Source organism: Passer montanus, unplaced genomic scaffold (assembly GCF_014805655.1).
Source record: "Passer montanus isolate IOZ18808 unplaced genomic scaffold, ASM1480565v1 scaffold128, whole genome shotgun sequence".
NCBI lineage: Eukaryota > Metazoa > Chordata > Aves > Passeriformes > Passeridae > Passer > Passer montanus.
The window spans coordinates 935,442-951,201 of record NW_024359610.1 but is presented as its reverse complement, the minus strand read 5'-3'; the positions used below and the strand labels follow the sequence as shown (position 1 = coordinate 951,201).

At 51.6% G+C, this 15,760-nt stretch overlaps 1 protein-coding gene across 1 annotated transcript in view; it reads left to right on the top strand.

Annotated features, from left to right (window-relative positions):
- The first annotated feature begins 2,271 nt into the window (after nucleotides 1-2,271).
- Nucleotides 2,272-15,760, top strand: part of KCNJ3 (potassium inwardly rectifying channel subfamily J member 3) — a 29,142-nt gene continuing 15,653 nt past the window's right edge. The window contains exons 1-3 of the mRNA XM_039698683.1: nucleotides 2,272-2,305; nucleotides 2,343-3,114; nucleotides 7,124-7,340. Of these exons, the coding sequence (XP_039554617.1) occupies nucleotides 2,437-3,114; nucleotides 7,124-7,340 (895 nt within the window). The 5' untranslated portion in view covers nucleotides 2,272-2,305; nucleotides 2,343-2,436. The remainder of the gene's footprint in view (nucleotides 2,306-2,342; nucleotides 3,115-7,123; nucleotides 7,341-15,760) is intronic.

Below are 15,760 nucleotides of genomic sequence, written 5' to 3'. Positions count from 1 at the left end.
AGGGATTCATCCAGAGGGGATGAGTCTTAGGGTATTTTTGAGGTCAGGAATATCCTGGTACTGGTGCCATGAACGCCTTCTCCAATTCCCATTTCAAACTGGAAATGATTTTTCCAAGGGAAAAGAGCAGGATCTGCCCTCAAATCCATATCCAGGCAGTGGGATTGGAAGAGACAGGTTTGGGAATGTCTCTGTTAATTCAGGGAATAAAGAAATAATTTCATCATGTTATTTGTCATTGTCCCCACATCAGCTAAAGCCTGGGAAAGCCTCCAGGTGCTGACAGCAGGGAATTGCAGGTAAGAAATGGAATTGCAGGGAAAGGAGCTCCAGGGGAGCCCCTGCCCAGGTGACTTTAAATGGATCCAAACACAAACCTGGGATGGGAAACCTCAGCTGGAACGTTCAGCTGGGTTGGCAGCAGGCAGGGGAAGGTTGGGTTTGTGGGATAATCAGCACAGGAGGGTGTGGAGCTGCTGGAGAGTCCAGAGGAGCCGTGGAGCCAGGCTGGAGAGCTGGGAATGCTCCCCTGGAGAAGGGAAGGCTCCAGGCAGAGCTCAGAGCCCCTGGCAGGGCCTGCAGGGGCTCCAGGAGAGCTGCAGAGGGACTGGGGACAAGGATGGAGGGACAGGAGCCAGGGAATGGCTCCCACTGCCAGAGGGCAGGGATGGGTGGGACATTGGGAACTGGGAATTCCTGGCTGGGCTGGGATTGCCAGAGCAGCTGGGGCTGCCCTGGATCCCTGGAGTGTCCCAGGCCAGGCTGGACCCCCTGGGACAGTGGGAGGGGTCCCTGCACAGCAGGATGAGCTGGGAATTCCATCATTCCGGGGGAAGAGCTGTGCCAGGGCTTCCTGCCACCAGGGCCCTTTGGGTGACACTGCTCCATGGCCACCATTCCTTTCCCACTCCCACTATTCCCTCATCCCACCCCGGCTGGCACAACGTGCTGGGAATCTGCTCATCCCCCTAAAAGCAATGACGATTTTAATTGCAGTAATTACAGGGAATGGCTCCCCTTGGATTGTCACTGTCACGCTGGGATGGATCACAGGGAATCTTTGCCCAATTCCAGCCCAGGGAGAGGCCTCTGGGGAAACAGGAGGGATGAGGAAGGAGAAACAGGAGAGGGGAAGCTGGCAAGGCTGCTGGGTCTGTGAGCCAGGAGGGTTCTGGCAGCATGGCCAGAGTTTGGGATGAATTCCATACAAAATTTCCTTTAATTGGGTGGGAAAATTAACAGGCATTGTGTGAATTGCAGGGAAAAAGGGGGAGAACAGAGAGATTTGGAATAGAAAACAGAAAAAGAGAGAAACTAAATTAATTTTCTGGCAGGAAAAAAAAAAAAGGTAGAATAGAAATGCAGTGGCAAAAAAAATCCTTGGGAATCAGTTCTGAGGAAGGTGATGGTTACAAAATGAGGTGTGGCTGGGCTTTATCCCATGGTTCAAGCTGCCAACCCAAGTTTTTTCTGGAGCTGATGGCAGCAGGAGCAGGAGTGGGCAAGGAGGACCCGAGGATACAGCCTGGCCCTTCGGAGCATCACCAGCCCCTTCCCACCCCACCTGCTCCACGATTCCCGGGGGATTTATCCACATTTGGGGCTGGTTCCCTGCTTCCCACCCGTTCTGGATCGGGGCTGAGCTTTGTGGCTTCTCTTAGGGAATGTCTTCCCTGGTGGAAGGGGCTGTGTCCCCTCCGTGTCCTGGCGGTGTCCCTGCTGTGGGGATCTCAGCATCTTAAAAACGTCAAATAGAACGCCATGAAGGTAAAAACGGGATAAAAGGGAATGGGATGGAATGGAATGGAATAGAATAGAATAGAATAGAATAGAATAGAATAGAATAGAATAGAGTAGAGTAGAGTAGAGTAGAGTGGGGGTACTCAAACCTCCCCTACCCAAACATAGAATAGAATAGAATAGAATAGAGTGGGGGTACCCAAACCTCCCCTCCTGGCTGGTTTTGAGGAGCTGGAGCCCCTCCGAGGGAGGAGGGATGGAGCCCCGGGGGAGGATGCTGGGGAGAGGAAGATGAGGAGGAGGAGGATGATGCCGGGGGGAGGAAGACGAGCGAGGGATGCTGGGGGGAGGATGAAGGGGAGGATGAAGATGCGGAGCGCACCGAGGATGCGGAGGGCGGGGTGTGCGCGGGGTCGGAGGGGGCTGCGCCGGGCGCGGTGCGAGGCTCCGCGGCCGCGGGGCCGGGCGGGCTGCGCGGGGCTGCGCGGGGAATGCGGGGCTGAGCGGGGTATCAGGGGCTGCGCGGATTTTGCGGACTGAGCGGGCTGTCGGTGGCTCCGCGGATTTTGCCGGCTGAGCAGGTTATCAGTGGCCGCGCGGATTTTGCGGGCTGTCGGTGGCCGCGCGGATTTTGCGGGCTGAGCGGGCTGTCGGTGGCTGCGCGCACCGCGCGGGCTGCGCGGGGCTGCGCGGAGCATGTCGGCGCTGCGGCGCAAGCTGGGCGATGAGTACCAGGTGGTGAGCACCTCGGCCAGCGGCGGAGGCCTGCCGCCCCCGCGCAGCGCCCCGCGCGGGAAGCGCCAGCGCTTCGTGGACAAGAACGGGCGCTGCAACGTGCAGCACGGCAACCTGGGCGGCGAGACCAGCCGCTACCTGTCCGACCTCTTCACCACGCTGGTGGACCTCAAGTGGCGCTGGAACCTGTTCATCTTCATCCTCACCTACACCGTGGCCTGGCTCTTCATGGCCTCCATGTGGTGGGTGATCGCCTACATGCGCGGGGACCTCAACAAGGCGCACGACGACAGCTACACGCCGTGCGTGGCCAACGTCTACAACTTCCCCTCCGCCTTCCTCTTCTTCATCGAGACCGAGGCCACCATCGGCTACGGCTACCGCTACATCACCGACAAGTGCCCCGAGGGCATCATCCTCTTCCTCTTCCAGTCCATCCTGGGCTCCATCGTGGACGCCTTCCTGATCGGCTGCATGTTCATCAAGATGTCGCAGCCCAAGAAGCGCGCCGAGACGCTGATGTTCAGCGAGCACGCCGCCATCTCCATGCGCGACGGCAAGCTCACGCTCATGTTCCGCGTGGGCAACCTCCGCAACAGCCACATGGTGTCCGCCCAGATCCGCTGCAAGCTGCTCAAGGTGGGTGCTCCATGGGCAAGCTCCTGCCTGGAAAGCCGCCCAGGGCAGTGGTGGAGTCCCCGTCCCACTGGAGGTGGCGCTTGGGGACGTGGGGGTCTCGGCAGTGCTGGGCGTGGTGGGAATGGTTGGACTCGATGGCCTTGGAGGGCTGTTCCAACCTCAGTGATTCCATGGGGGCCATTGAAGTGCTGGGAATGGTTGGATTCCACGATCCTGGGCAGCTTTTCCAACCTCAGTAACCTGGTGGTGCTGGGAATGGTTGGATTCTGTGGTCCTGGGTGGCTTTTCCAACCTCAGTGATTCCATGGGGGCCCTGGCAGTGCTGGGAATGGTTGGATTCCATGGTCCTGGGCAGCTTTTCCAACCTCATTCACCTGGCGGTGCTGGGAATGGTTGGATTCCGTGGTCTTGGGGGGCTTTTCCAGCCTCAGTAATTCTGTGAGAGTCTTGGCAGTGCTGGGGTGGTTGGGATGGTTTGATTCCTTGGTCTTGGGGGCTTTTCCAACCTAGACAATTCCATGGTTCTGTGACAGAACCGTGGCCCCACTGCCGCTCCCCAGGGGACATCCCACCCTCTGTCCGTGTCCCTTGGGCATCCCTCGCTCCTGCCCGTGGCTGTCCCCCCGTCCCTGGGGCTTGGAGCAGCCCAGGGTGGCCCCGGCCATGGCCAGGGGTCGGGCTGGGTGATCCCAGATCGTGTTTGGGGTCCTGCTGCTGTCCCAGCATCCCTGTCCTGTTTTCCTGGCGCGGGGATCATCTCCGGGAGCCTCGGGCTGCGGGCTCAGCCATCAGCATTCCCAGCCTCCTTGGAGATAATTCCTACATTCAGCGCAGGATTGGGATGGATATTTATAGATTCCTATAAAACGCTCCATTTCCCTGACAAGGAAATCCTTTGTAGCTCCGAGCCTTCCGCGAGCCGGGAAGGAGAAAAGCTCCGGGCATAATCCAGAGCTTTTCGGGCAGCCCTGAGCCCGGCCAGGCTCAACTTTACTGACGTGAGCTCCGAGGAAAGCGGAGTGCCAGGCTCAGACCCGGAGCATCCCTGCCTCCGAGGGCCGGGAAGAGCCGGCGCTGCTCCGGGGCTCGCCCGGCGGCCGCGCACCCCGAGGGGAGAGGGAATCGGGAATGGGGATGGGGAATGGGGATGGAGCGGGTGGGAGGAAGGAGCCGGCTCGGGGGGCGTTTGCTGCGTGCGGAGCATCCCGCAGCGACCCCGGGAATCGGGATACCCGCAGGGTATGGGGTGTGCTGTCACTGGGAGGGAGTGACCTGCAGGGGATGGGGTGTCCTGTCCTTGGGATGGGTGTCCTGCAGGGAATGGGGTGTCCTGTCCTTGGGATGGGTGTCCTGCAGGGAATGGGGTGTCCTGCAGGGAATGGGGTGTCCTGTCCTTGGGATTGCAGTGCCCTTGGGATGGGTGTCCTGTCCTTGGGGTGGGGTGTCCGCCCGGGAATGTGGGTGCTGTTCCCATTGGAAGGGTGTCCTTCAGGGATTTTGGATATCCTGCAGGGATTGGGGGTGTCCTGCAGGGATTTTGGATATCCTTGCAGGACTGGGGGTGTCCTGCAGGGATTTGGGATATCCTGGCAGGATTGTGGGTGTCCTGCAGGGATTTGAGATACCCTGCATGCCCTTCCCTCGGGGTGTGGGTGCCATGCAGAGCGGGGCAGGGTCCCCTTGTCCCCTTGTCCCATTCCCAGGACAATCCCCTTGGGAATCTCCAGGTTTTCCCCCTGCAGCCCCAGGGACGGAGCTCAGCCCATGGGAGGCTCCTGAGCCTGTCCTGCTCTCCCAAATCCCTGTTTCCCGTGGGATTGCAGGATCAGGACTGGCCCAGGGTCCCCTAAAGGAGTCGGTGCCTAAAAGAGGGAAAGAATTCCTAAAAATCTCCCAAAATAACCCTTGAATAGCTTTAAAATGATGGAATATAATTTATAAATATTATAGCTATTATTTTAATTATTATTTATAAAGATAAATATGTAAAATAGCATTACAGCATAATACCATAGATTTATGTAATACATGGTCATAAATATTTATATTTAACAATATATAATTTATACAGTTTGTTTTAAAATATTTAATAATGTGTAAATATATATCTCCACACTATATAGATATATTTAAATAATTTAATAATTTTTGTGCCAAAAAAAAAAAATTAGTAATTTCCAGTCAAGCATTTGAAAAGTGCTTTTTTTTTTCTTTTTCTTTTTACTTCTTCTTACTTTGCTCTGTAAGTGCCAGAGGGGGAATTTTAAAAGTTGGAGCTTCAAACTCAGTGTGGCTCCAAAATAATTCCCTGGATTTGAATGATGGGGAAAGAAAGGTTTGTGCTTGGAAGAAAAGCAGTGCCAGGTCAGGCCTCCTGGGGAAAAAAAAGTGGAAAAAAGGATAATTAGAAGGAAAAAAAGGAAAAATGGGGAAGAGCAAAATAAAAGGGAAAATAAAAGGGGAAAGTAAAACAAAAAAAGCAGGGGAAAGGAAAATGGATGGGAAAATAAGAGGGAAAATAAAATTTAAAAGGGGAAAAAGGAAAATAAAAGGAAAAATCAAAGAAAAAAGAAAAATAAAGGAAAGGGGAAATGGAAGGGGAAAAGGGTAAAAAAGGACAAAAAAGGGAATGAAAGAAAAAGGGAAGAAGAGGAGAAATGGAAAATGAAAGAAGGAAAAAAGAGAAAAGGAAAGAGGGAAAATAAAAGGGACCCACAGCAGAGAGAATAAGAGAAAACTAAAAGAAAATGAGGAAAAGGGAAAATAAAAGGAAGAAATACAGAGGGAATAAAAGGAAAAAAATAAGGGAAAAGGAAAACAAAAAAGAGGGGGAAGGGGGAAAAAGAAAAAGGGGGAGAAGGGAACCAATAAATGGTAAAATAAAGAGGAACCAAGAGCAAGCAGGGGTTGCAGCAGGGAGAGCTGTCCCTGTTCCCAGGGCGTGCCAGCTTTGGGGCACAGGGATGTGGAGCAGGAACTGGGAATTCCTCCCCAGAGCTCCTGTGCCAGGTGAGCTCAGCCCCGGGGGCTCCGATTTCCTTGGGAAGGGTTTTTGTTGTGGAAAAGGTTCTTTTCCTGCAGAGCTGCGTGGAGCTGGAAATCCCAGTCCATGGGGGAAATATTCCTTTACTTTTCCTGCAGAGCTCAGGCCAGGAGCAAAACCAACCCCAAAGCCTTAAAGTGGGAAATCTGCGCAAAGCCTCTTTTGCTGTAATGGGAATTTTGGGATGGATTTTTGGGACTGGGAGGAGCTTGGATGTCGCTCAGAATTCCTGAGTTTTCCTCCCCCATCACTTGACAAAAGGAGTCACTCAGGGTTCATTCCTTTGCAAAATGTTCCCTCTGGAATTGCCTGGGGTTGGATTCTTCTCGGGACTCGGGGAGGTGTAAAATTAAATTTGGCTTCTCTGGATTTGAGCTCTGGAATTCCACCTAAAGTCCCCGGGAGCAGCTGGGAGCGTGTGACATCCCAGCTGGATCCAGGAACCCTGGACCTGTCCCACAGCAGGGCTGGGAGGGACGTGCTGCATCCCCTGGGAATTCCAGGGGAGGGAGGGCAGGGATGGCGCTGTGGGAATTTAAGCTGGAGCTAGACTGGACATTGGGAAAGATTTTTCCATGGGAAGGGAAAGGGAGGTCATGCACTGGCACAGCTGCCCTGGCAGGGCTGGAGCCACATTCCTGGAGGGATTGCAAGTGGCACCGGGGGACCTGGGGCAGTGCTGGGAATGGCTGGGAACCGATCTTGGAGAGCTTTTCCAACCCAAACTTTCTGGGATTCCATGATTTCCTTCCCCCCTGAGGCTCACCCTGTTTCCCTGGGCTGGCCAGCACCGCGTTGTCCTTAACTCCTGCTTCCACCTGGTGAAATCCCAGAATCCTGGAATGTTCGGGCAGGAAGGGCTGTCAATCCCACTCCACAGGCAGGGATTCTGCTGTGCCAGGTGGCTCCAAGCCCTGTCCAAGGGATGAGGAGCTCCAACGTCCCTTCCCCTCCTTGTCCTCGCAGTCCCGCCAGACTCCGGAGGGAGAATTCCTGCCCCTGGATCAGCTGGAGCTGGACGTGGGCTTCAGCACCGGGGCTGACCAGCTCTTCCTGGTGTCCCCCCTGACCATCTGCCACGTCATCGACTCCAAGAGCCCCTTCTACGACCTGTCCCAGCGCAGCATGCACACCGAGCAGTTCGAGATCGTCGTCATCCTCGAGGGCATCGTCGAGACCACGGGTGAGTGGGGCTGGCCTGGCTGCAATTGGAGAGCCTGGAGAGCCTGGAGCTCTGGAGAGCCTGGAGAGCCTGGAGCTCCCTGGAGAGCCTGGAGCTCCCTGCTGGCCTGGAGAGCCTGGAGCCCTGGAGAGCCTGGAGAGCCTGGAGCTCCCTGGAGAGCCTGGAGCTCCACAGGGTTCTTGGCATGTTTTGAGTGCTTGGAGGCAGCTGGAGTTGGGGTTTTGGGGCAGAAGGGTTTTGGGGCTCTGGGGCTCTCTCCAGAGGATGGATTTTGGTGCTCTCTCCAGGGGGATGGATTTTGGAGTTGGTGCTCTCTCCAGGAGGATGGGTTTTGGTGCTCCAAGGGGATGGATTTTGGTGCTGAGGCTCTCTCCAGTGGGATGGATTTTGGTGTTGGTGCTCTCTCCAAGGAGATGGATTTTGGGCTCTCTCCAGGGGATGGATTTTGGCACTGGGGCTTCTCCAGGACATGAATTTTGGGGTTCTCTCCACAGGATGGATTTTGGGGCTCTCTCCCAGGGGGATGGATTTTGGTGCTGAGGCTCTCTCCAAAGGGATGGATTTTGGCACTGGGGCTTCTCCAGGACATGAATTTTGGGGTTCTCTCCACGGGATGGATTTTGGGGCTCTCTCCAAGGGATGGATTTTGGTGCTGGGGCTTCTCCAGGGGATGGATTTTGGCACTGGGGCTCTCTCCAAGGGATGGATTTTGGTGCTGGGGTCTCTCCAAGGGAATGGATTTCGGCACTCCCAGGATGTGGGTTTGGAATGTGGAGCTCCCAGCTGGGATGTGGGGCTCCTGCATTTCCCAGCTGCTCCCGGGCACAGGGAATGCTCAGGGCACCTTTGGTCTGTTTTGGGGCCATGCTGTGGAGTCCCCATGTTCCCAGCCTGCCTCCCCAGGGCAGCAGAGCACGGCCCAGAGAGAGGGAGGTGAACCCTCTGAGTGCTTCCCTGAAAACTCCCTGATGCTTCCCTAAAATCCCTCTGATACTTTCCAGAAAAATCCTTTATATCCCTCTCAAAAATCCTTGATATTCCACTAAAAAATCCCTAAAACCCCCCAGATACTTCCCTAAAAAAATCCCTGATCTTTACTTACCAACCCCCTAATAGTTCCCTAAAATTTCCTTGATATTCCTCTAAAAACTCTTTGGTGTTGTCATAAAGAATCCCTGATGTCTCCATAAAAACTCCCTGATATTTACTTGAAAAATTCCTGATATTTCTCTAAAAAACTCCTGTTATTTCTGTAAAACCCCCCTGATACTTCCCTAAAAACTCCCTGATATTTCACTAAAAATTTCCTGATACTTCATTAAAAACCTCCTGGTGTTTCCCTAAATACTCCTTGATACTTCCCTTAAAAATCCTGATATTTTCATAAAGACTTCCTGATATTTCTTCCAAATTCCTGGATCCTTCCCTAAAAACTCGCTGACATTTCCCTATAAACTCTCTGACATTTCCCTAAATCCCCCTGGCACTTCCCTAAAATCTCCTTGATATTTCCCTATGAACTCCCTGATATTTCCCTAAAAATTTTGTGATATTGCCATTAAAATTCCCTGGAAGAAGTCATGGAAAACTTCCAGGCCTGACCTGCAGACCAGGCCTTGCAGGTTTCATGTTTTTATTCCTCAAATAATTAATTCCAAACAAAATGAGGGAAGAAAAGCCCTTTTGGAACTAACTCTTGGAATTTTAAGCCCTGGCTTTGTTTTGGGAAGTATTATTAACCTGGAAATTATACGGGCATGTTTTTATTCCTCAAATAATTAATTCCAAACAAAATGAGGGAAGAAAAGCTCTTTTGGAAATAACTATTGGAATTTTAAGCCCTGGCTTTGTTTTGGGAAATATTATTAACCTGGAAATTATACAGGGAATGGGAAAAAAAAAAAAGAAAAAAAAAAAGAAAAGGAATTTCTGATTCTTTAAAGCCTAACTGGGGTAAGGTTCCAAATGTTGTGACCTATTTTTGGGAGCTGAGCTGAAAATTGGACAGAAAACAAATAATTAATTCCAAACAAAATGAGGGAAGAAAAGCCCTTTTGGAACTAACTCTTGGAATTTTAAGCCCTGGCTTTGTTTTGGGAAGTATTATTAACCTGGAAATTATACGGGGAATGGGGAAAAAAAAAAAAAAAAAAAAAAAAGGAATTTCTGTTTTTTAAAAGCCTAACTGGGATAAGGTTCCAAATGTTGTGACCTATTTTTGGGAGCTGAGCTGAAAATTGGACAGAAAATAGAGCAAAATGTGCTGGCTGTGGATAACACAGGAGGGAATGAAAGGGTTGGGAAAAGCTTCCAGTGGGAGCAAAGGCAGGAGGAGGGGAGGGCAGGGCTGGGTGTGAGGGGTGGGAGAGCTCATCCAGGGATGCTGTGGTTTTTAGGGAAGGGGGCACCTCTGTGGGTTTAAATCCTGCAGGAATTCCAGGTTCTCCTCTGGGTTCCAGGCTTTTCCCAGCAGATGCTGCATTTCCCTTCCCATCCCTCACCTGGAAGCCCAAAGCTCTGGAAAAGCAGAGGTTTTCCTGTGGGAACGTGCAGTGATCCCTGAGCAAACCCTGGCATCCCTGGATACAAAGGGGCATTAAATATTGGGAATAATGGGATGCATTTCCTGTGGGTCACATCCCTGGATGCTTCTGGCAAGGGAAAAATGGGATTCAGTCAGGGGTTTTGGAGAGGTTGAGTGTGGTACTGGGAATGTGACTTGGAGTTGGGATGAAGGCCTGGAAGGATCAGCCTCAGCTTTGACAGGACCTGTAAAAAGTTTAACAATTTACAAATCCCAGGGTTTGTTTTTTTTTTTTTCCTTTGTGGAATAATTTGGAGGGAGTTCAGCTGGACCACCTTGTCCAGACCCTGCTGAGGCCAGGAAAGGTTGGAGCAGATGATCCATGAGGTCAGCCTGGCCTCGGCCACCTGCAGGGATGGGATACGAGGTGAGAGGGAACTGAAGGCACTGACGGGATCAGGATTCTGGGATGTTTCTCCCTCTCTATTTTACATTATTTATGATAATCAAGGATTTAGGAATCCAAGTATCCATGGTTTGAGTTGGCTTTGCTGTGGATCTGGAGCCTCCAGGTTGGCTCCGGCAGGTGCATGTGAGGAACTTTTTCCTGTTAGCTTTCCTTCCTTTAATCAGTTTCCTTCCCATTCCCCAGGTGATTCCCATTCCATTCCTCCCCCATCTCCCTGTGCTGCAAATCCCTCCCAGATTACAGCCAGGATCACAAGTGCTGGGTGTTTCTGCCTCTGATATTGTAATAAACAGGGATTTAGGAGTGTGAACATCCGTGGTTTCAGGCACCTCTCTCTTTTCCCGTGGATTTGCAGCCTCCTGGTTGGCTGCAGCCCGGGAGGAATTTTTCCCTTGAACTTCCTTCCCTGCTCTAATCCCTGCCTTTGATCGGCTCCAGCCCAGGGGGGTTTGGCTAACAGGGAATGTTCCCAGCACACCTGGCTGTGCCTGCCTGCAGAGGCTCTGAGGGCTCTGGGAGATGAGTGCAGTGGGATGTTCCTGCTGCTCAGTCCCACCTGGCCGGTGGAAATCCCCCTTCCCAGCGCCTTCCCTCCTGGAACAGCACCTAGAGGGTCCATCCTGCCTGGATGGAGCTGCTCCTCAGTGCAGCTGGAATTCCGGGAAACATCCACATCCCTCCCTGCTGTCCTCACCCTCCCTGGTCCCAGGCTTTGGGCTCTTTGGGGAAAAGGCGTGGGAAGTGGATCCAGCCAATTCCTGCAGGGAGGAGGGAAGCTGGGAGCTCCTGATCCTTCCTGGAATTCCCTTGGAGCTCCTGATCCTTGCTGGAGTTCTCTGAGCGCTCCTGATCCTTCCTGGAATTCTCTGGGAGCTCCTGATCCTTGCTGGAATTCCCTGAGCGTTCCTGATCCTTGCTGGAATTCCCTGAGCGCTCCTGATCCTTGCTGGAATTCTGTGGGGAGAGCAGCAGGGCTGAGCTGAGCTCTCCTTCCCTCCCCAGATTCCAGCCAGGAACGTGTTTAGGGATGTGTCTCCTCTGAGGGATTTTTTAGGAGCCACAGGAGGGGTCCCGGCCCAGGATGCTGGAGGTGATTCCTTGGGATGGTTTTAACGAAAAAAGAGAATATTTGCATGGATATTGGGAAGGAATTGCTGGCTGGGAGGGTGGGGAGGGCTGGCATGGAATTCCCAGAGCAGCTGTGGCTGCCCCTGGATCCCTGGCAGTGCCCAAGGCCAGGCTGGACACTGGGATAGTGGGAGTTGTCAAGGGTGGGATGGGATTTAAGGTCCCTTCAACCCAAACCCTTCCATGGTTCCATGACCTAAAATTCCTGCATGGGGAGTTCCTCCCTGTCCCAGCCCCCAGGAGCTGGAGGAGCCCCTCTCTGGCACTGGGATTGTTCCCATTTTTTGTGGCAGAGACTCTAAATTTTTTGTTCCCATTTTTTTTTTTTGCGGGAAAAGGGGATTTTTAAAGCTGGGGAAAAGGTGGAATGTGCTGGGAAAATGCAGGGAAGTGTCTGGCGGGAGAGGAGAGTTTGGGAACAGCAAATCCCTGGAGCTGTCCCGGGTTGTCCCCATTTTGGAGCCTTTCCCAGTGGAGATGCTCCCATGGACACGGAGCTGGAGACGATTCCTGAGGGTCAGTGCTGATCATTCCGGGTTATTTCGGATATCCCTTCCACCCCCCCCATTACTAGGATAACCTGGAATCGGGAAGAACATTCCAAGGGTTTATTTTCCAAACCTTTTGTCCTCATTTCCCGTTGCTGGGATGCAGAATTGGAAGCTCTGTTGTCAGCAGAGCTTCCTGCTGCCGTTCCTGTGGAGAGTTTGACTTCCATACTGGATTTTCCTGCTGGGATTTGCCTCTGGATGTGTTTGGGATTATGTAACCCTTTATAATGGTGTGTTATCCTGCAATTTATTGATAAGCTGCTGAAATTCCTGAAAAAATGAGTCATTAATAGGAATCTAAAGCAGACAAAACCCTGCAGGAATGGTTTGTGCATTCATATTCCAAACTCATTAAATTTATTTTGGAAACCTCTTCCCATGATTTGCTGATTGAAGAGCTCCAGAGCCTGCCAGGCTTTTTAATTAAAGAAATAGGGATGGCATCAAAGGCCTTTTCCTCTGGTTTTGCTTTTAAAAACATGAAAAAACTGGAATTCTGGAAGCACGGGAAGGGTTCTCCGAGATCCATGGGGATGAGCTCGGAATGCAGCAACTTGAGGGAACAAAGAGCTGGGACAGATCTGAAAGTTACCAGGATTCTGATAATGCCATTTGAAACGGGATTCTTTTGGATGTCTGTTCTCAGGGTCAGTGAGAAACCTCATCACAAATTCAGCAACTTTAAAGGTGGAACATAAAATATTCTGGAATACTTCTGGAATTGTGGAATGGTTTGGGTTGGAAGGGACATTTAAAGGTCAATTTATCCGTGGGTTTTTTTATCTTTCCATTCAGATTTTGGGATTTTTTTTGTGTGTTGGATGGGAGGGCTACAGGCAAAGAGGATTCAGCACTTCACATATCGGCAGTAGCTTTGAAATTGCATTTATTTTATTTTAAATCCTTTAAGCACAGCCCGAGCATGGTAAAATATTCCCTTAAAACTCTCAGGGCCGAACATCCCGCAGATCTTTTCCCAGTGCTGCCGTTATAGGAAATCCGTCAGTGGAAAATCCAATATTTTTTGGTCACGTGGACAAACACGTTTGGCCTGGCAGAGCCGGGATTTCCTGGGATTGGGACCTTCAGCTCCAGCTTCCTTCTGCCCCCCTGGAGCTGCTGGGCTGGGAAAAGGGGATTTTTAAAGCTGAGGAAAAGGTGGAATGTGCTGGGAAAATGCAGGGAAGTGTCTGGTGGGAGAGGAGAGTTTGGGAACAACAAATCCCTGGAGGTGTCCCGGGACAGTGGGGGTGTCCCTGCCATGGCAGGCTGGAATGGGGTGGGATTTGGGGTCTCTGCCAAGCCAGAGCAGTCGGGGATCCTGGGATCCATCCCTTACATAACTTTTATCTTGGATAACACTCCGTCTTCCTGCCTGAGGCAGCCATTCCCCAAATCCCCCATCTCCCTGCAGCAGGCCTTCCTGCTCCCTCCTCTTCTCCCTGAGATCCCTTTGGAGGCCCAGGAGAGGGAATTGGGGGTGATTCTGACCCAGAGCCGGGCAGGAGCTTCCCTTTTCCCCCTTTTCCCCCTTTTCCCCCCTTTTTCCCCCTTTTCCCCCTTTTCCCCCTTTCCCCCTTTTTTCCCTTTCCTCTTTCCCTTCCCCGTGGATGATCCCAGTGTAGGAATGAGGGGGGTAGGACAGTCAGGATGGATGAGACCCAGAGATCTCTGAAGCCGAGTTTTGGACCTTGGGGTTTATTGCAAAGGGTGTGGGTGCAGGGAGCTGCCAGCCAGCTCGGAGCAGGCCCCAGAGAGGGAGAGAGGTAAAGAGAAAGGAGGCAAGAGTGTGGAAAAAAGGAAGAGAGAGAGAGAGAGGAAGAGTAAAAAAAAAAAGTGAAGTTCCCATTACAGTAACATAAATCTTCTTCTGTGCTGAATATTCTAATTCTCACTAACCAATCTAATACAAGATACAAATCCTATAGCATCTGCATACAAATTTTTTAAAAAATTCTATATATAGAATATATATTATATATATAGTTATATATATTCTATATATGTTCTATATTCTATATATATTCGATATATTTGATATATATTCTATAATACATATATTCTATATATAAAATATATAGAATATGTATATTCTTTATATAGAATATATATTCTATATCTACTCTAGAATATATATATATATATTCTATAAGAGTCATTACATTTCCATACCGTGTTACATTTTAAACCCCAAAAACTGCTCTTTGGGCCCCTCTGCCCAGCCAGCAGGGTCTGCTCTGACCCCTGGGCCTGTCTGCAGCAGAGGGGATTGTTCCATCAAAAGGGCATTACCTTCACCAGCCATGCCAGTGTTTCCCAGTTGTTCAGTAGCTAAGGCATCTCAAAGCTTGCTTCCATTTCAATCTCATTTATGGTTCCCATATTCTCAGAATCTTTTGCCAGGCAATCATATTTGTATGGTTTTCCTGTTCCCTCTCCCCCAACAAGCTCTGCCAAAACTCCCTGCTCACGCTCGACCAGCCAGGATTCCTTCTGCTCGAGCAGCCTGCGTGTGCTGAGCTGCTGCTCCCACAGCCTCTGGAGCAGCAGGCTCCCGTGGAGCCACGTTGTTCTGGGATTGCTGTGGGAGGCTGGGCTGGATCGTTTGGGAGCACCAAAACTCCATCTCTGCTGTGGCTCTGCTGCCTGAGCTGGAGGAAGATCCAGCTCCTGATCCAGGGAGCTGGCCTGCTGCAGCTGGAGGGGGCTTTGGGAATGGTGGGAAAGGGGAAGGCAGAGGGCTGGAGTTGTTCCTGGAGCGCTGGGGTGTGGGATGCTGCTGGCTAAATATAGCCCCAGACTGCTCCTCCTGGAGAAATTCATGGACAGGTAAAACCCTCGCTGCTCAGGTGCTGCTGGTTCACAGGATCCTGGAATGGTTTGGGATGGAAGGACCTCAAATCCCATCCCATTCCATGGGCAGGGACACCTCCCACTGTCCCAGGGCATCCAGCCTGGCCTTGGGCACTGCCAGGGATCCAGGGGCAGCCACAGCTGCTCTGGGAATGTGTGCCAGGGCCTGCCCACCGTTTCAGCCAGGAATTCCTTCCCAATATCCCACCTAAATCAACCTAAATCCTTCCATTTTAAGCCATTCCCTCCTGTTCTTGTCAGGCATGGCTCCTTGAATCCTTCACTGTGTTGAAATCCAAGCCATTTTTTCTCTGTAGCTGCTTCCCACTCCTTGTTTACCTCCTGGATCCTCTGGCACTGCAGCTTTCCCTGGATATTTGCCCTCAGTGGGTTATGGATGCTGCTGTCAGAGGTTTTTGTCAGCAGCCCACTGATCCCTCCTCGGTGTTATTTATTTATTGTTTCAATAATCTGCAGCAGGGCCCGTGCCTCGGGCAGATGTGCTGCTCCAGCCCTGCCAGGAACACCCAGCTGGCTTTTCCATGGATACCTGTTCCTCTACCTGGATACTTTGGTGTTTATTATTCTTTATTTCCAGCTCTGCACAACGTGTGAAATATTCCAGCTCCCTCCCAGCTGCTTCCTCACAGGCTCGCTCTCCTGAGGGATCGTGGCTTGGGAATGGCCTTAAATGGCACCAGGGGAGGTTTAGGATGGATATTTGGGAACATTTATTCTGGGTAGGGCTGTGCAGGCCTAGCACAAGTCCCCATCCCTGGGGGGGTTCACAGCCCTGTGCATGTGGCACTGGGGACACAGGGCAGGGTGGCCTGGGCAGTGCTGGGGATGGCTGGACTTGATGCTCTGAGAGGCTTTTCCAGCCTAAACCCTTCTG